Source organism: Pristiophorus japonicus, chromosome 17 (genome assembly GCF_044704955.1).
Source record: "Pristiophorus japonicus isolate sPriJap1 chromosome 17, sPriJap1.hap1, whole genome shotgun sequence".
Lineage (NCBI taxonomy): Eukaryota > Metazoa > Chordata > Chondrichthyes > Pristiophoridae > Pristiophorus > Pristiophorus japonicus.
In genome coordinates this window covers 35,481,974-35,502,214 of record NC_091993.1, presented here as the reverse complement: position 1 = coordinate 35,502,214, position 20,241 = coordinate 35,481,974, and the positions used below count along the sequence as shown (strand labels likewise).

The 20,241-nt window shown below is 46.4% G+C and overlaps 1 protein-coding gene across 1 annotated transcript in view; it reads right to left on the bottom strand.

Annotated features, from left to right (window-relative positions):
• Window positions 1–542: 542 nt before the first annotated feature.
• mtfmt (mitochondrial methionyl-tRNA formyltransferase) overlaps window positions 543–20,241 on the bottom strand; it is a 34,695-nt gene continuing 14,996 nt past the window's right edge. Inside the window, exons 5-9 of the mRNA XM_070858663.1 lie at window positions 18,628–18,703; window positions 18,036–18,127; window positions 16,830–16,911; window positions 3,311–3,387; window positions 543–1,132 (exon numbers count right to left, since the gene is read on the bottom strand). Of these exons, the coding sequence (XP_070714764.1) occupies window positions 944–1,132; window positions 3,311–3,387; window positions 16,830–16,911; window positions 18,036–18,127; window positions 18,628–18,703 (516 nt within the window). The 3' untranslated portion in view covers window positions 543–943. The remainder of the gene's footprint in view (window positions 1,133–3,310; window positions 3,388–16,829; window positions 16,912–18,035; window positions 18,128–18,627; window positions 18,704–20,241) is intronic.

The following is a 20,241-nucleotide window of genomic DNA, read 5'->3' as shown; positions in this document are numbered from 1 at the left end:
GTCATACGGCCACACAGCTTAAAGGGAACATTGGTCTCTTCCCCTGCCTCAGTTCATCTGCTGCTGAATCATCATCCTTGCCTCTGTTACCAACGCTGTCCTGGCTGGCCCTTCATAAACCAGCTCATCCAAAGCTCGGCTGCCTGTATCCCAAGTCGCACCCATCACCCCTGTGCTCGTTCCTCTGCATTTCTGTAACCTGCTTCAATCCCACAACCCTCCGCGATCACTGTGCTCTCCCAACTGTGCCTACTTCCCCACCATTGGCAGAGGTGTCTTCAATTGTCTAGGCCATGAACTCTGGAATTCCTTCCTTAAATCTCTGCGTCTATATCCCCTTCTCCTTTAAGCCCCACCTCTGACTAAGTTTTTAGTCACCCTGCCAACTAGCTCCCCCTGTGGCTGTGTCCATTTATGTCTGATCACCTCTGGTCAGTGTCTTGGGACATTAAAGGTGCTGTATAAGTGCAAGTTGTTGATGTTATTGGCTTTTGACTCAAACCAATCGAGACTTTCTACGGAAGAGAACTGACATTTGGGTATAGATTTATAAATGTTTGTTTTTAATATCTTACTGTCTGAACTGAATTTTGACTATCAGTGAATAAAATGAAAATGCTGAATTTTAGTGCTGACCCTATTACTGACACCACGATCACAAATACTGCAAATATCAATTTCATTGGAATTGCTGCCGACATCTTCAAAGTCTTTAACGGGTAGAAATAGTCTTTCTGACCAAGTTACCACGATAATTCCATCGTCCTGGATATTCAGGTCTTTGTTCACTCCAGCACTGATTCCTCACACAACCCTTGATTCTCGCCTGCCGGGCACCCCGTTTAGAGTTTCAATGTCCTACTATTACTGTACGTCGAAAAGTAATTATTTTTTTTTAAATTGAAGTTTAATTACACAATATGCAATCATTTATATTTTTACATCAGGCTACAATCCAGTTCCTTTTGACATTTTTTCTGGTCTTTGTTTCGGGTTTGTGTGTTTGAAATCGACACACATTTTGATTCATTGTACTTCTTCCTTGGAAGTATGGGTGGAGGTATCCATTGTAAAAATCGGCAGCCGACAGCACCTTCTTCAGCACCACCAGCTTGAAGCCTGCCCAGCCATTCTAGAGAGAAACACATTTGCTTACAGCTGAAGTTGATCAAGGATGACAGGCCAGGTCTCGGTTTGCTTGAAAAGAGGGTGACCTAATTGAAATCTCTAAAATTATGAAAGGTTTTGATAGAGAGAATGTTTCCACTTATATTGATGGCCTTTAGTTATTCTCTTACCCATAAGATAGTCACCAAAAAATCTAATTGGGAATTCAGAATAAAATTCTTTACCCAGAGAGCGGTGAGAATGTGGAACTCACTGCCACAGGGAGTGGTTGAGGCGAATAGCACAGATGCATTTAAGGGGAGGCTAGATAAGTATATGAGAGAGAAGGGAAGAGAGGATTATAATGACAGAGTTAAGAACATAAGAAATAGGAGCAGGAGTACGCCATTCGGCCCCTCGAGCCTGCTCCGCCATTCAATTAGATCATGGCTGATCTTTTATCTCAACTCCACTTGCCTGCACTATTTCCCTTAATATCAAAAATCTATCGATCTCTGTCTTGAATATACTCAACGACTGAGCCCCCACAGCCCTCTGGGGCAGAGAATTCCAAAAATTCACTACCCTCTGAGTGAAGAAATTTCTCATCTCAATCCTAAATAGCTGACCCCTTATTCTGAGACTGTGACCCCTGGTTCTAGACTCCCCAGCCCAGGGGAAACATCCTCCCTGCATCTGTAAGAATTTTGTATGTTTCAATGAGATCATCTCTCATTCTTCTAAACGCTAGAGAATATAGGCCTAGTCTACCCAGCCGTTCACCACTGCTCTCTGTTTCCTGTCACTGAGCCAATTTTGTTTCCATGATGCCACTGTCACTTTTATTTCATGGTCCTCAACTTTGCTGCAAACCGATTATGTGGCACTTTATCAAATGCCTTTCAGAAGTTCATTTGCAATACATCAACTGCAGTGCCCTCATCAACCCTGTCTATTGCCTCATTAAAAACTCAAATCAAGTCGGTTAAACATGATTTCAATCATGTGTCAATCGCAGATATGGCCATCTCTGACCACTTCCTCGTATCTCCCTCAACCCAAGTCCCCCTTCCACCCACGCCCCCACCCCCCACAAACCCCACCTCCTTCTGTGTCTGCCCCTGGAAAAAACTCTCTCCTGACTCTCTTACAGCTGCACTTATAAAATATCCAGCCTTTGGTCCTTCCTCCATTCACCGTGACATCACTGCAGCCACTGATCTGCTCAACCGCACCCTCACCACCACCTTTGATGCCCCAGTCCCGGTTAAAACAATTACTCCCTCTCACCCTGGCCGTTCCCACGGTACAGCCCTGATCTTCTCTCCCTTAAGTCCAAGGGATGTAGACTTGAACGGATATGGTGAACAACTGGTTTAGCCATTCACCGTTAGATCTGGCTGGACTACATACAGCACTATTGGGTCCTGCTCTCGTCTGACACTCACTATTCCAGAAGCATTCTGGGCCCCATCCTCCTCTTACTCCCCGTTTATTATTTATATGCCTATAGAAGACTTTTGGATTCCCTTTTGTTAGTCTATTCTCATGCTCTCTCTTTGCCCCTCTTAGTTCCTGTTTCACTCCCCCTCTGAACTTTCTATATTCAGCCTGGTTCTCACTTGTATTCTCGACCTGACATCTGTCATCCGCTCCCTTTTCTGCTTCATTACTCTCTCTCTTGCCATCCAGGGAGCTCTGGCTTTGGTTGCCCTGCCTTGCCCCCTCGTGGGAATGGAACTCACTTGTACCCAAACCATCTCCTCTTTAAGGCAGCCCAGTGTTCCACTAGAGCTAACCTTTGATTCCAATTTACCCGGCCCAGATCCATTCTCAACCCACTGAAATTGGCCGTCCTCCAACTAAGTATTTTCACTCTAGATTGTTCCTTGTCCTTATCTATAGCTAATCTAAACCTTATGATACTATGATACTATGATCACTGTTCCCTAAATGCTACCCTACTGACACTTGCTCCACCTCGTTTCCCAGAACCAGATCCAGCAATGCCTCCTTCCTTGTTGGGCCGGAAACGTATTGATTAAAAAAGTTCTCTTGAACACACTTCAGAAATTCTTTCCCCTCTAAAATCTACCATGGGCTGGCAATGGGCGCAGATATGTTTGTGAATAAAGCAAACGCAAGTTCAGAAGCCTGAAGACAGATTTAAATTTACGCATTACGGTGATGTATATATTTTTACCTTGCAGCGTACCAGAAGCACGTTTGATTCCTTGTGGAAGTGCACGATCCCAGGGATTAATTGTTCTTGTGTGAAAGCTGCAGAAACAAATATTAAAAACTAATAGATGGAATTCTTAGGTTTCTCAGCATTATTGTTAAAAAGATAAAATGGGTCATATCAGTTACAGAATATTTGAAATATGGAATAATACAAAATTTAAAAAGGTCATGTTGTGTATCTGCAAAGCATGCACTCCCATGTTCCGCCACCAGGGAGCTCATCCCCTGAAGTTCCAAGGGATCCCAGCATCCCTTGGGAGCACTGTATATAAGCCAGCCCCTAAGGCCTGTTCCTCACTCTGGAGTGTCTTATTAAAGACTGAGGTCACTGTTACTTTAAGGTCCCTGTGTGTAGCCTCATCTGTGTTAGGAACACAATAACTGGCGACGAGAATACGAATCCAACGCAAAGATGCAGCAAACTGTGGGCATCCTGGAGAAGTTCTCGGAGGGCAAGGACTGGGAAGCCTATGTCGAACGGCTAGACCACTACTTTGTAGCCAACGAGCTGGACGGAGACTTTTTTGCTCAGAGACTTTTTTGTACTGGGCATTGGCCACGAGACCATCCTACGAAAACTTTTGACTGTAGAGACACCGACCCTCAGTAAGGCCATTGCGATAGCACAGGCATTTATGTCCACCAGCGATAACACCAAACAAATCTCTCAGCACACAAGTGCTAACAATGTTCATAAATTAACTGGAACGGTGTTTGCGAGCAGAAATGTACAGGGCAGAACCCACAAGTCTGCAACTGCCAGCAGGCCTCAGGTGACCCACATGACTCAGAGTCCCCAATAAAGGATGAATGCAAGGCAATTCACACATTGTTTGCGTTGTGGAGGCTTCCATTCAGCCTATTCATGCCGCTTCAAAGGGTATGTTTGCAAGAGCTGTGGAACAATGGGGCACCTCCAACGAGCTGCAAGCTCTGCAAAACCTGCTCAGCACTACATGGTAGAGGAAGATCGGTCCATGGTGGATCAAAGCAATTTCGAGCCTCAGAAAGAGGAGGCAGATGCTGAAGTACACGAGGTGCACACATTTTCAACGAAATGTCCACCTATAATGCTAAACGTAGAATTTAATGGCTTACCCGTAGCCAAGGAACCCAATCCATCATGAGTAAAAAGATGTTTGAGAGACTGTGGTGCAACAAGGCATTCAGACCAGCTCTGAGCCCCATCCACACGAAACTGAGAACGTACACCAAAGAGCTTATCACTGTCCTGGGCAGCGCCATGGTCAAGGTCACCTACAAGGGCACGGTGCACGAACTGCCACTCTGGATTGTCCTGGGCGATGGCCCCACACTGGTTGGAAGGTGCTGGCTGGGCAAAATGCGCTGGAACTGGGATTACATCCAAGCGCTATCACATGTTGAGAGGCCTCATATACCCAGGTTCTTAACAAATTTCCTTCCCTTTTTGAGCTAGGCATTGGAAACTTTTCCGGGCAAAGGTGCGGATCCACTTGGTCCCAGAGGCACGACCCATTCACCACAAGGTGCGAACGGTACCTCACATGATGAGGGAGAGAATGGAAATCGAGCTGGACAGGTTGCAATGCGAGGGCATCATCTCCCCAGTGGAATTCAGCGAGTGGGCCAGCCCAATTGTTTCAATACTCAAAAGTGATGGCACGGTCAGGATTTGCGGCGATTATAAAGTAACTATTAATCGTTTCTCGCTACAGGACCAACACCCGCTACCGAAGGCAGAAGACCTATTTGCGACACTGGCAGGTGGCAAGACGTTCACCAAGCTCAACCTGACTTCGGCCTACAAGACACAGGAGCTGGAGGAGTCTTCGAAGGGCCTCACCTGCATTAACACACACAAGGGACTGTTCATCTACAACAGATGCCCGTTTGGAATTCGGTTGGCTGCAGCGATCTTCCAGAGAAACCTGGAGAGCCTTCTCAAGTCGGTACCACACAATGAGGTCTTTCAGGACGACATATTGGTCATGGATCGGGACACCGTCGAGCACCTACAAAACCTGGAGGAGGTCCTCCAGCGACTGGTTCGCGTAGGGCTGCGGCTGAAGAGGTCGAAATGCATCTTCATGGCAACAGGAGTGGAGTTTTGGGGGAGAAAGATCACGACGGACGGCATTCGGACCACAGAGGCTATCAGGAACGCACCCAGGCCACACAATGTCACGGAGCTGCGGTAGTTCCTGGAACTCCTCAACTATTTTGGTAACTTCCTACCGGGGTTAAGCACCCTTTTAGAGCCCCTACATGTGTTATTGCGCAAAGGTGAGAACTGGGTATAGGGAAAAAAAACAAGTAATTGCTTTTGAGAAAGCCAGAAACATTTTATGCTCCAACAAGCTGCTTGTATTGTATAACCCGTGTAAAAGACTTGTGCTAGCATGTGACGCGCGTCGTACGGAGTCGGGTGTGTATTACAATAAGCTAACATTGCGGGGAAGTTGCAACCTGTCGCCTATGCTTCCAGGAGCTTGTCTAAGGCCAAGAGGGCCTGCAGCATGATTGAGAAAGAGGCATTAGCGTGTGTGTTCGGGGTAAAGAAAATGCATCAGTACCTGTTTGGCCTCAAATCTGAGCTGGAAACCGATCACAAACCCCTCACATCCCTGTTCGCTGAAAACAAGGGGATAAATACTAATGCCTCAGCCCACGTACAAAGTTGGGCACTCACGCTATCAGCGTATAACTATACCATCCGCCACAGGCCAGGCATCGAGAACTGTGCGGATGCTCTCAGTCGGCTACCATTGCCCACCATGGGGGTGGAAATGGCGCAGCCTGCAAACTTGTTAATGGTGGCGCAGCCCACAGACTTGTTGATGGTCATGGAAGCATTTGAAAACGATAAATCACCTGTCACGGCCTGCCAGATTTGGACTTGGACCAGCCAAGATCCTCTGCTGTCCCTAGTAAAAAAACTGTGGACTGCATAGGAGCTGGGCCTGCATCCCCGTTGAAATGCAAGAGCCACTCAAGCCGTTCCAGCGGCGAAAGTACGAGCTGTCCATTCAGGCACACTGCCTGTTGTGGGGTAACCGCGAAGTGCTACCAAAAAAGGGTAGGGAGACGTTCATCTCGAATCTCCACAGCACACACCCGGGTATAGTAATGATGAAAGCGATAGTCAGATCCCACGTGTGGTGGCCCGGTATCGACTCTGACTTAGAGTCCTGTGTACGGCAATGCAGCATATGTGCTCAGTTGAGCAACGCGCCCAGAGAGGCACCACTAAGTTTGTGGTCCTGGCCCTCCAGACCATGGTCGAGGATCCATGTCGACAATGCGGGCCCGTTTCTCGGTAAAATGTTCCTGGTGGTGGTGGATGCTTTTTCAAAATGGATTGAATGTGAAATAATGTCGAGAAGCACCACCACCGCCACCATTGAAAGCCTGAGGGCCATGTTTGCCACCCACGGCCTGCCTGACATACTGGTCAGTGACAACGAGCCATGTTTCACCAGTGCCGAATTTAAAGAATTCATGCGCGGCAAAGAGATGAAACATGTCACCTCGGCCCCATTTAAACCAGCCTCCAATGGGCAGGCAGAGCGGGCAGTACAAACCATCAAACAGAGCCTTAAATGAGTCACAGAAGGCTCACTCCAAACCCGCCTGTCCAGAGTACTACTCAGCTACCGCACGAGACCCCACTCGCTCACAGGGGTGCCCCCGGCTGAGCTACTCATGAAAAGGACACTTGGATAGGTTAGGTGAGTGGGCAAATGCATGGCAGATGAAGTATAATGTGGATAAATGTGAGGTTATCCACTTTGGTGGTAAAAACAGAGAGACAGACTATTATCTGAATGGTGACAAATTAGGAAAAGGGAAGGTGCAACGAGACCTGGGTGTCATGGTACATCAGTCATTGAAGATTGGCATGCAGGTCCAGCAGGCGGTTAAGAAAGCAAATGGCATGTTGGCCTTCATAGCGAGGGGATTTGAGTACAGGGGCAGGGAGGTGTTGCTACAGTTGTACAGGGCCTTGGTGAGGCCACACCTGGAGTAGTGTGTACAGTTTTGGTCTCCTAACTTGAGGAAGGACATTCTTGCTATTGAGGGAGTGCAGCGAAGATTCACCAGACTGATTCCCGGGATGGTGGGACTGACCTATCAAGAAAGACTGGATCAACTGGGCTTGTATTCACTGGAGTTCAGAAGAATGAGAGGGGACCTCATAGAAACGTTTAAAATTCTGACGGGTTTAGACAGGTTAGATGCAGGAAGAATGTTCCCAATGTTGGGGAAGTCCAGAACCAGGGGTCACAGTCTAAGGATAAGGGGTAAGCCATTTAGGACTGAGATGAGGAGAAACTTCTTCACCCAGAGAGTGGTGAACCTGTGGAATTCTCTACCACAGAAAGTAGTTGAGGCCAATTCACTAAATATATTCAAAAGGGAGTTAGATGAAGTCCTTACTACTCGGGGGATCAAGGGGTATGGCGAGAAAGCAGGAAGGGGGTACTGAAGTTTCATGTTCAGCCATGAACTCATTGAATGGCGGTGCAGGCTAGAAGGGCTGAATGGCCTGCTCCTGCACCTATTTTCTATGTTTCTAAAACCAGACTCTTGCTGGTTCACCCCAACCTGCATGATCAGGTCAAGAGCAGGCGGCAGCAACAAAATGTAAACGATGGTCACGCCACTGTGTCACGGGAAATTGATCTGAATGACCCTGTGTATGTGCTAAACTAGGGGCACGGTCCCAAGTGGATCGCGGGCACAGTGATAGCTAAAGAAGGGAATAAGACGTTTGTAGTCAAACTAGACAATGGACAAATTTGCAGAAAGCACCTGGACCAAACGAGGCTGCGGTTCACAGACTGCCCTGAACAACCCACAGCAGACACCACCTTTTTCGAGCCCACAACACACACCCAAAGGATCAACGACATCATGCTGGACCAGGAAATCGAACCCATCATGCCCAAAAACCCAGCAAGGCCAGCTCACCTAGCAGCCCTGCAGGGCCAACAACACGCCAGCCCAACGAGGGCACAGCCAACACACCAGAACAGACATTTGTACCGAGGCGGTCCACCAGGGAAAGAAAGGCTCCCGACCACCTCACCTTGTAAATAGTTTTCACTTTGACTTTGGGGAGGGGAAGGGGGAGTGATGTTGTGTATCTGTAAAGCATGCACTCCCATGTTCCGCCACCAGGGAGCTCATCCCCTGAAGTCCCAAGGGATCCCAGCATCCCTTGGGAGCACTGTATATAAGCCGGCCCCTAAGGCCTGTTCCTCACTCTGGAGTGTCTTATTAACGACTGAGGTCACTGTTACTTTAACCTCCCTATGTGCAGCCTCATCTGTGTTAGGAACACAATAGGTCAAAAATAAGGAAATCGGTAAATAGCGAAAAGGGAAAACATCTTCAGAATAGACAAATAACAGAATCATTATAAAGGAGAAGAGGGCAGGTGCAACACATCACTAAATAAAACACACTGCAAAACCAAAATACAAACAGGAAATGCTGCAAATCAAGGTGGCCAGCAGGTTGGGTGGGTATGGTAGGGGTTTTGTTACTAGACTAGTAATCTGGAGGCCTGGACTAAAAATCGAGACAAGTTTAAACCCACCACTGGCAGGCACCTTGAGGGTTTCAATTCAGAAAAATCTGGAAATATTTAAAAATAAGTTGGTATCAGTAAATGTGACCATGAAGTTATTGGCTTGTTGCAAACCTGCCGTCCTTACCTGGGCTGGGCTATGTGACTGCAGTCCCACACCAAAGTGATTGACTTTAATGGCCCTTTCAGGCCACTCATGCTGTCTCAAAACCACTACCAGGAAAGGAATGCAGCGGTTCAAAAAGGCGGCTCACCACCACCTCCTCAGGACAACTAGGGATGGACAATAAATGCCGGCCTTGTTAGCGATGCCCACATTCTGAGAATTAACCATTTTTAAATCATCTGTAAAGAGAAAAGACGGGGCATTGTTTCCGGTGTAGATTCACCATCGCAACTGAGAGATGTGAATCCTGTCAGTGAAAGCAAAGGGAGAAGAGCGAGGTATGTGAAGAATCAGACATGCTACGTCCCATCGGAGAGGATTGAATGGGTTCGAGGCTCAGCGACAATCTTTTATCACTATTCCGAAAACCCAAGATTGGCTTCATTGGTCGAGTCCTCACCTCAATGCTGGACCCAAGGATTCAAGGTCCATTTTAGAACTTGATCACAGTATCGAGTCTGATACTTCAGTACAATTTCAGGGAGTGCTGGATTGTTGAAGGTGTCATCTTTTGGATGAATAATTAAACCCTGGCCACATGTTTGGGTGAACATAAAATATCTTATGACACTATTCATAGGAAGCAGATTCGGTCATTTAAGTCACGAGGCTGTTATACCATTCAGTGAGATGACGGCTGCTCTGTGACCGAACTCCACTGACCCGCTTTTGCCCCATATCCCTTAACATCTTTGGTTAACAAAAGTCTATCAATCTCAGATTTAAAAATAACAACTGCTGTTTGCAGAAGAGTTCCAAATATCTACCACCCTTTGTGTAGAAGTGTTTCCTAACTTCACTCCTGAAAGGCCGGGCTATGTCCTCTCATCCTAGATTCCCCAACCAGCAGAAAGAGCTTCTCTCTAGGAGTCGGCCACACGTCCCCTCAAGACTGCTCTGTCATTCAATAAGATCATGGCTGAGCTTTCCAACCCAATCCCTGCATTCTTGATTCCCGTATAGTACAAAGATCTAGCGATCTCAGCCTTGAATTTACTCAACAACTCAGCATCCGCAGCCCTTTGGAGTACAGAATTCCAAAGACTCACAACCCTCTGGTTGAAGAAATACCTTCTCATCTCAGTCTTAAATGGCCGACCCCTTATCCTGAGACTATCTCGTCCCCCATTCCCCCCTCCCCTAATTCTAGACACTCCAGCCAGGTCAAGCATTCTTTCAGCATCTACCCTGTCAATCCCCCTCCGAATCTTGTATACTTCAATGAGATCACCTCTTATTCTTCTCAACTCCAGAGAGCACAGGCCCATTCTACACAATCTCTCATCATAAGACAGCCCTCTCACCCCAGGAATCAATCCAGTGAACCTCCGTTGCACCGCCTCCAAGGCAAGTATATCCTTCCTTAGATACGGAGACCAACACTGTGCACAGTACTCCAGGTGTGGTCTCACCAAGGCCCTGTACAATTGTAGCAAGACTTCCTTACTCTTATAGAAACATAGAAACATAGAAAATAGGTGCAGAAGTAGGCCATTCGGCCCTTCTAGCCTGCACCGCCATTCAATGAGTTCATGGCTGAACATTCAACTTCAGTACCCCATTCCTGCTTTCTCGCCATTCCCCTTGATCCCCCTAGTAGTAAGGACCTCATCTAACTCCTTTTTGAATATATTTAGTGAATTGGCCTCAACAACTTTCTGTGGTAGAGAATTCCACAGGTTCACCACTCTCCAACCCCCTCACAATAAAGGACAACATACCATTTGCCTTCCTTATTGCTTGCTGTATCTGCAAGCTAACTGTTTCCTGTACAAGGACACCTAAATCTCTGAACACAAACATTTAATAGTTTCTCACCATTTAAAAATTAACTGTTTTTCTATTCTTTCAACCAGTGAACAACTTCACATTTCTCCACATTATACTCCATCTGCCACCTTGCTGTCCACACACTCAGTCTATCTATATCCCTTCGCAGCCTCTTTGTGTTCTCCTCATAGCTCACTGTCCCACCTAGCTTTGTATCATCAACAAACTTGGATGCATTACACTTGGTCATTTCATCGAAGTCATTTATATAAATTGTGAATAGCTGGGGCCCCAACACTGATCCCTGCGGCACCCCACTAGTTTTAGCCTGCCAACCTAAAAATGACTTGTTTATCCCTACTCTGTCCATTAACATAAGAACATAAAAAATAGGAGCAGGAGTAGGCCATACGGCCCCTCGAGCCTGCTCCGCCATTCAATAAGATCATGGCTGACCTGATCATGGACTCAACGCCACTTCCCTGCAAGTAACCCTTTTTTCCCTTATTGCTCAAAAATCTGTCTATCTCCGCTTTAAATTTATTCAATGACTCAGCCTCCACAGCTCTCTGGGGCAGAGAATTCCACAGATTTACAACCCTCTGAGAAAAAAAGTCATCCTCCTCTCAGTTTTAAATGGGCGGCCCCTTATTCTGAGACTAAAAAAATGATAGAGTGAGAAGATAGCTTGAGAGTAAACTAGCAAGAAATATAAAAACAGACAGCAAGAGCTTCTACAGGTATATAAAAAGCGAGTGAGAAGCTAAAGTAAACATTGGTCCCTTAGAGGATGAGACGGGGAAATTAATAATGGGAAACAGAAATGGCGGAGACTTTGAGCAAATATTTTGTATCGGTCTCCACGGTCGAGGACACTAAAAACATCCCAATAATTGATAATCAAGGGGCTATTGGGGGAGGGGGGGCGACTTAAAACAATCACGATCATTAGAGAAAAAGTACTAGGCAAACTAATGGGACTAAAGGTGGACAAGTCCCCTGGATCGGATGGCCTGCATCCTAGGGGCATAAAAGAGGTGGCTGCAGAGATAGTGGATGTATTGGTTGTAATCGACCAAAATTCCCTGGATTCTGGAGAGGTCCCAGTGGACTGGAAAACTGCAAATGTAACGCCCCTATTTAAGAAAGGAGGGAGACAGAAAGCAGGAACTATAGACCAGTTAGCCTAACATCTGTCGTTGGGAAAATGCTGGTGTCCACCATTAAGGAAGTAGTAGCAGGACATTTAGAAAATCATAATGCAGTCAAGCAGAGTCAGCATGGTTTTATGAAAGGGAAATCATGTTTGACAAATTTGCTGGAGTTCTTTGAGGAAGTAACAAGCAGGGTGGATAAAGGGGAACCAGTTGATGTGGTGTATTTGGATTTCCAGAAAGCATTTGATAAGGTTACTGCACAAGGTAAGAGCTCACGGGGTTGGGGGTAATATATTAGCATGAATAGAGGATTGGCTAACTAACAGAAAACAGAAAGTCGGGATAAATGGATCATTTTCCGGTTGGCAACCGGTAACTAGTGGGGTGCCACAGGGATCAGTGCTGGGGCCTCAACTATTTACAATTTATATTAATGACTTGGATGAAGGGACCGAATATAACGTAGACAAATTTGCTGATGATACAAAGATAGGTGGGAAAGCAAGTTGTGAGGAGGACACTAAGAATCTACAAAGGGATATAGATAGGTTAAGTGAGTGGGCAAAAATTTGGCAGATGGTTAATAACGTGGGAAAATGTGAGGTTATCTACTTTGGTAGGAAAAATAAAAAAGCAAATTATTATTTAAATGGGGATCAATTACAAAATGCTGCAGTACAGAGGGATCTGGTGTTTCATGAAACGCAAAAGGTTAGTATACAGGTACAGCAAGTAATCAGGAAGGCAAATGGAATGTTGGTCTTTATTGCAAGGGGGATGGAGTATAAAAATAGATAAGTCCTGCTACAACTGTACAGGACGTTGGTAAGATCACACCTGGAGTACTGCGTACAGTTTTGGTTTCCTTATTTAAGGAGGGATATTCTTGCATTGGAGGCAGTTCAGAGAAGGTTCATGAGGTTGATTCCTGAGATGAAGAGGTTGTCATATGAAGAAAGGTTGAGCAGATTGGGCCTATACTCATTGGAGTTTAGAAGAATGAGAGGTGATCTTATTGAAACATAAGATTCTGAGGGGGCTTGACAGGGTACATGCAGAGAAGATGTTTCCCCTCGTGGGGGAATCTAGAACTAGGGGCATAGTTTCAGAATAAGGGGTCGCCCATTTAAAACAGAAATGAGGAGGAATATTTTCTCTCAGAGGATCGTGAATCTTTGGAATTCTCTGCCCCAGAGAGCTGTGGAGGCTGGGTCACTGAATATACTTAAGGTGGAGATAGACAGATTTTTGAAATGACAAGGGAGTTGAGGGTTATGGAGAGCGGGCAGGGAAGTGGAGTTGAGGCCAAGATCAGATCAGACATGATCTTATTGAATGGCGGAGCAGGCTCAAGGGGCCGAATGGCCGACTCCTGCTCCTGTTTCTTATGTTCTTATGACACTTTAATGATCAATTTACAGGGACATCCCCCCAAGTATCTTTGGCGCTCCTCTAGTTTTTCCATTGTTCTATCCTTTTTAGTTCCAAAGTGGATGACCTCACATTGCCTATCTTGAAAACCATTTGCCACAGTTTTGCCCGGCTAATCTATTAATATCTTTGTAATTTTATGCTTCCATCTACATTGCTTACAATGCCACCTGTCTTCGTGTCATCGACAAACTTATGATGAGAGGATAGAGAGCCACATATCCAAGTCGTTAATAAATACAGTGAATAGTTGAGGCCCCAGCACAGATCCCTGCAGGACACCACTAGTCACATGCTGCCAATTTGAGCACCTGTCCATTATCCCTACTCTCTGGGTCCTGCCGCTCAGCCAATCTCCTAACCAGCTCAATAATTTGCCCTCAATTCCATTAGCTTCAACTTTGTTAACAGTCTCTAATGAAGGACTTTATCAAAGGCTTTCCGGAAATCCGTAGAAATAACATACATAGACATTCCCCTGTCCACTACTTTAGTCATCTCTTCAAAATATTCAATCAGGTTGATCAAGCATGACCAAGGCTTTCCAAATCCACGCTGGCTCTCTGATCAGCTGAAAATGTTCAAGGTGTTCAGTCACCTGTTGTTTTTCTCACATATTTCTCTCTCCTGATTTAACTACTTCACATTTTTTAGTTTTCCCTTTACACAGTGCCTAATACACATTTTCTGACCATTTCCCCATCCTTTTCAGTCAGTTTACAATTATTATTTATACTACTTTCCACCTGAGCCCTCCCGAGGAAAGGCAGGGAGTTTTGCCGATGTTGCTGTCCTGGTGAATAGTCCACCCTCAACCAATGCGCAAAGATTATCTTGTCATTCATTTATTTGTTGTTTTGGCAACTTGGTCTGTGCGATTAACTGCATGTAACAGGCTATACTTCCAAAGTAATTCATTGGGGACGTGCTTTCAGAAGTCCTGAGAATATGATAACCTTTGTCAAAATACCTGTTCTTCAAATTGCTGGTCACATAACCAGCATTCTGAACACTGGCCGCCTGCTCTCCCTCTTCGCCGTCATTCTTTGTAAAGTTCTGATGGAAGATCAGCCTCTGAAATATTAACTCCTCTTTTCTCTTTATATTTGCGGTGTATTTCTAACGTTTTCTGGGTTTATTTTTTACAACTTAAAGGGCATCTTAATTCTTGGGGCAGCTTGGCACGATGGCCATACAAATGCAGGCTCTGATTGAGAGTGGGACCTCCTGCCCGAGGGAGCGTCTCCCACCCCAACCCAGCCCCCTCACTCGCCCCACCCCCTGCCCCACTCCCTCACTCGCCCCGACTCCCTGCCCGAGGGAGTGTCCGTCCTGTCCCCCGTCCCAACCCCTGCTCCTCACTCGCCCCGCCCCTGCCCCCAACCGAGGGAGAGACCGCCCCATCCCCCCCGACCCTCACTCGCTCCTCACCCCACCCCTCAATTACCCCGCCCCCTGCCTCCCTGACCGGAGTGTCTGCCCCGCCCCCCCGCCCCTCACTAGCTCCCACCCCTCATCCCACCCGCCCTAGTCCTCCTCCGCTCACCCCGCCCCTGCCTCCCTGACCAATGGAATGTCCGCACCGCCCCTAGCTCGCTCCTGCCCCTCACTGGCACCCCCTAACTCACCCACCCCTGCCCTTCACCCCGCCCCCACCCCTCACTCACTCAGTCTCCTGCCCCTCACTTGCCCCCACCCCTTGCCGTGTCACTCGACCAGTCCCTGCCCCCTCACTCGCCCTGCCCATGCCCCGCCCCACACTGGCTCCGCCCCTCACTGGCACCGCCCCGCCCCCTTACTTGCCCCCACCCCTTGCCCTATCACTCGCCTTGTAGTCGATGAGGAAAGTCCCAGTGACGGCGAGATCCGAGAATCCGAGAAACACAAAGAGGAGTTTGGAACAGTACAAAGGATAAAAACCTTTTCAAAGAATAATTTGGCACAAAATTCTCCGCTGCACTCCCACTCTGATCTCTCCGTCCTCGGCCTCTGACACTGTTCCAGTGAAGATCAGCGTAAGCTGGAGGAACAACAACACCTCATCTTTCCATTAGGCACTTTACAGCCTCTGGACCCAACATCGGGTTTGACAATTTCAGACCAGAGCCCCTGCCCACATTGTTTTTTTTTCTCTGTTCTCACTCTCCCACGGCAGGTTAATGATTCTGCCGTTGCCATTCACACCCTATTTACACCTATCTTTTGTCCCATTACCATCTCCTTTTGCCTTGCACCATCGGCCCTTTTGTCCCTTAATCTCCCACCTCCCACCCTGTCACAGACCTTCCCTTTTGTTCTCTCCTCTCCTCCCCCCTTTCCCTGCCCCTACACCTGCTTAAAAACCTGTTCCATCTCGAACTTTTCCAGTTCTAATGTAGGGTCACCGACCTGAAACACTAACTCAGTTTCTCTCTCCACAGATGCTGCCCGACCTGCTGAGCATTTCCAGCATTTGCTGTTTTTATTAATGATTTGGCAGTTTGTTTTGTTTCAATTGGTAGATCTGTAGTGATCAGTAAAGCTGATTTCAGGTGGGCTTCTTCAAAGATAATTTAGACAATCAAAAGGGGTCTTGGTCACTCACACTATTCCACAACCTTTAGTACTGTTACTAGCGGTCACCCTGTGACTTATAGCCAGGATGTTACACAATTCTCCAACTGCTGTTCACCAACCTCACCATTCAAACCCAGAATACACAGCAAGACTGTGGAGCGTGCACGTGGCAGGCTGGAGGTAGATTGCTGCTGTTTAGCAGGAAGGGGGGGGGGGGGGGCATTGGGTTTACTAGCTCTTAAGGTAGGATCCCAGGCTTTAGCAGAACTGTGCGTCGGTCCTATGTATAAATAGCACTGTGGGGGCAGGGGGGGGGGGGAATCTGGTGACCTGGCACAGATCCTGGGATGCTCGGTCTGTCCAGATCAGCTGTTTCCAGTTCAATTTGTAAAACCATTTGGGGAGTTCTTAATAAAAATGTGCTCTTGACAGAAAATCTGCTTTAGTGATGTTGGTTGAGGTTTAAATATTGGCCAGGACACCAGAGAACAACTTCTTCAAAATAGTGCCATGGGATCTTTTACATTCGCCAGGCAGACAGGCCTCAGTTTAACATCTCATCTGAAAGACGGCACCTCTGACAGTGCAGCACTCCCTCAGTAGTGCACTAGAGCATCAGCCTAGATTTGTGCTTAAGTCTTTGGAGTGGGATTTGCACCCACAATCTTCTGACTCCAGAGGCAAGAGTGCTGCCCACTGAGCCACGGCTGATTTCCTTAAGAATCACTTATTAATCCGAGCTTCAATGGGGAGAAGGCTGCTCACCACAAGATTAGCTTAAAAAAAATCCTGCTTTTTAAACATGACATTTTAAATAACCTACCCAGGGAAACAGGGATTTCTCGCACATCCACTAAATCCAACAGCTTCATCGTGTTGCCCATCCACAGAGTCCGCAAGGGAATCTACAACAAGATGCAGAATTAACAACCACACTCACCATCCAACCAGTCAGCACGTTGGTTTTACCACAGTCAGCACGCTGGTTTTACCACAGTCAGCACGCTGGTTTTACCACAGGCAGCACGTTGGTTTTACCACAGGCAGCACGCTGGTTTTACCACAGGCAGCACGCTGGTTTTACCACAGTCAGCACGCTGGTTTTACCACAGGCAGCACGCTGGTTTTACCACAGGCAGCACGCTGGTTTTACCACTGCATTACACTTTTGTTATTTTCTCCTCATCTTTACATTTTTCTTCCTCTTTCATTTCCCTAGAACACACTGTGGCACACAGGCACAAAGTGAACTAAGCTCAGGTGCTGCCAATGCTTTAAAAAAATTTGTTCCTGGGATGAGGGCGTCGCTGGCAAGGCCAGGAATAATTGTCCATGGCTAGTTGTCCTCGAGAAGGTGGCCAGCCCGTGTGGTGAAGGTGCTCCCACAGTGCTGTTGGGGAGGGAGTTCCAGGAATTTGACCCAGTGACGATGAAGGAACGGCCGATATATTTCCAAGTTGGGATGGTGTGTGACTCGGAGGGGAACGTGGAGGTGGTGGTGGTCCCATGCACCTGCTGCCCTTGTCCTTCTAGGTGGCAGGTTTTGGAGGTGCTGTCGAAGAAACCTTGGCTACTCTTTAGCTCGCTGGAGTACAAGTGCCCTACATGGTGAAATACCCACTGATTTCCCCACCGTTCGTCTGGTAAACTCCACTCTCTGCGACAGTATCTCCAGAATCCGGAACTTGTCCAGGGAGAGAGCAAGTCAGGTCCACAACTGGCACTGACCAGATGTGTCTGCAGTGCGCCGAGGCAGGAGATTCCAGATCTCTCAACCAAAGTGGGCCTGGCTGAGCGAAGACAGCCAGCATGGAACAGAAGTTAATGCAGTGGCCAATTGTCAGGATTTCTTTGAAGGCTAAAATAATTAAATTACCTATCCCCTCTAAAAAAAAAAAAAAAAAAATTAAATTCGGGCCGTCATCAAAATACATTCGTTTGCCTATTGACTAAATTCAACGTACAGTCACATGGAACTCATAGTCCAGCTGTTCTACAGATGCCTTTCGCCAACGTACAGTGCACTTACCCTGAAACCTATCGCTCGGTTTAACTGATCAAGCTCCTCAAACGTCTGCTCCTCCCAATTCACCCAACTCATAGCAACGGTGATCTTAGGAGCTGCAAAGACAGGCATTTCATGATTCATTATTAAAATCCTTTTTCACAAACACTCCCATTTGAGATTCTCTACAATCCACCTGGAAATATCTGGAATAATGTCCAACGATCTCAATTCTAGTATAATTCAAATGATCTATTGGAAAGAAAACATTTTGAATGTCTCAGAAAATTAGGAAGGGCTTGATAGGGTAAATGTAGAGAAAATATTTCCACGTGTGGGAGAGACCAGAACTAGGGGCCATACATAAAAGGCAGTCACTAATAAACCCAATGGGAAACTCAGGAGAAACGTCTATACCCAGAGAGTGGTGAGAATGTGGAACTCGCTGCCACAAGGAGGGGTTGAACAAATAGCACAGATTTATTTACGGGGAGAGAAAAGAAGAGTATATGCTGATATGTTGAGAAGAAGGGTGGGAGGAGGCTCGAGTAAACACTGGCATAGACCACTTGGGCCGAATGGTGTGTTTCTGTGTCGTACATTCTGTGTAACTCACCAAATGTCATTCCCTCCTTGGGTTGTTCTCTTTTATTCTTGATACATTCTGGCAGACTTTTCAAAGTTGACAGAAGCTGAAACAATTAAATTGAAATGGGTTTAGATTTGGAGAGACCTGTTCCTCAATATGACTTTAGTTTGGGTTTCAGTAGGGTGAGATTATACAGAGGATTACATGGGATATCGGCACAGAAACCGGCCGTTCCGCCCAACCAGTCCATGGGATATACGGCACAGAAAGAGGCCATTCGGCCCAACCAGTCCATGCCGGCGTTTATGCTTCACTCGAGCCTCCTCCCGTCTTTCCTCATCTAAATCTATCAGCATAACCCTCTATTCCCTTCTCCCCCATATGCTTGTCTAGCCTCCCCTTAAATACATCGATACTATTCGCCTTAACCACTCCCTGTGGCAGTGAGTTCCACATTCTCACCCCTCTCTGGGTAAAGAAGTTTCTTCTGAATTTCCCCATTGGATTTCTTGGTGACTATCTTATATTGATGGCCTCTAGTTATGCTCTTCCCCACAAGTGGAAACATTCTCTCTGTACCCACTCTATCAAAACCTTTCATCATTTTAAAGACCTCTATTAGGTCACCCCTCAGCCTTCTTTTTTCAAGAGAATAGAGACCCAGCCTGTTCATCCTTTCCTGATATGTATATCCTAGCCTTTCTGGTATCATCCTTGTAAATCTTCTCTGCACCCTCTCCAGTGCCTCTATATCCATTTTATAATACAGCGACCAGAACTGAACGCAGTACTCCGTGTGGTCTAACCAAGGTTCGATACAGGTTTAGCATAACTTCCCTACTTTTCAATTCTATCCCTCTAGAAATAAACCCTTGGTTATGACCTTATTAACCTGCGACCCATACTTTCAGCGATTTGTTAATTTGTACTCCAGGATCTCTTTTCTCTTGCACTCCATTTAGATTCTTATATTCCAAGTAATGTGACCTCCCTAATCTCCCTACCAAAATGTAATACCTCACATGTATCTGTGTTGAACTTCATTTGCCAATTATATGCCCATTCTGCAAGTTTATTAATGTCTTGTTAGTATGCAGGTACAGCAAGTGATCAGGAAGGCCAATGGAATCTTGGCCTTTATTGCAAAGGGTTTGGAGTATAAAAGCAGGAAAGTCTTGCTACAGTTATACAGGGTATTGGTGAGGCCACATCTAGAATACTGCGTACAGTTTTGGTTTCCATATTTATGAAAAGATATACTTGCTTTGGAGGCAGTTCTGAGAAGGTTCACTAGGTTGATTCCGGGGTTGAGGGGGTTGATTTATGAGGAAAGGTTGAGTAGGTTGGGCCTCTACTCATTGGAATTCAGAAGAATAAGAGGTGATCTTATCGAAACGTATAAGATTATGAGGGGGCTTGACAAGATGGATGCAGAGAGGATGTTTCCACTGATGGGGGGAGACTAGAACTAGAGGGCATGATCTTAGAATAAGGGGCCGCCCATTTAAAACTGAGATGAAGAGAAATTTCTTCTCTCAGAGGGTTGTAAATCTGTGGAAGCTGGGACATTGAATAAATTTAAGACAGAAATAGACAGTTTCTTAACCGATTAATGGGATAAGGGGTTATGGGAAGTGGACC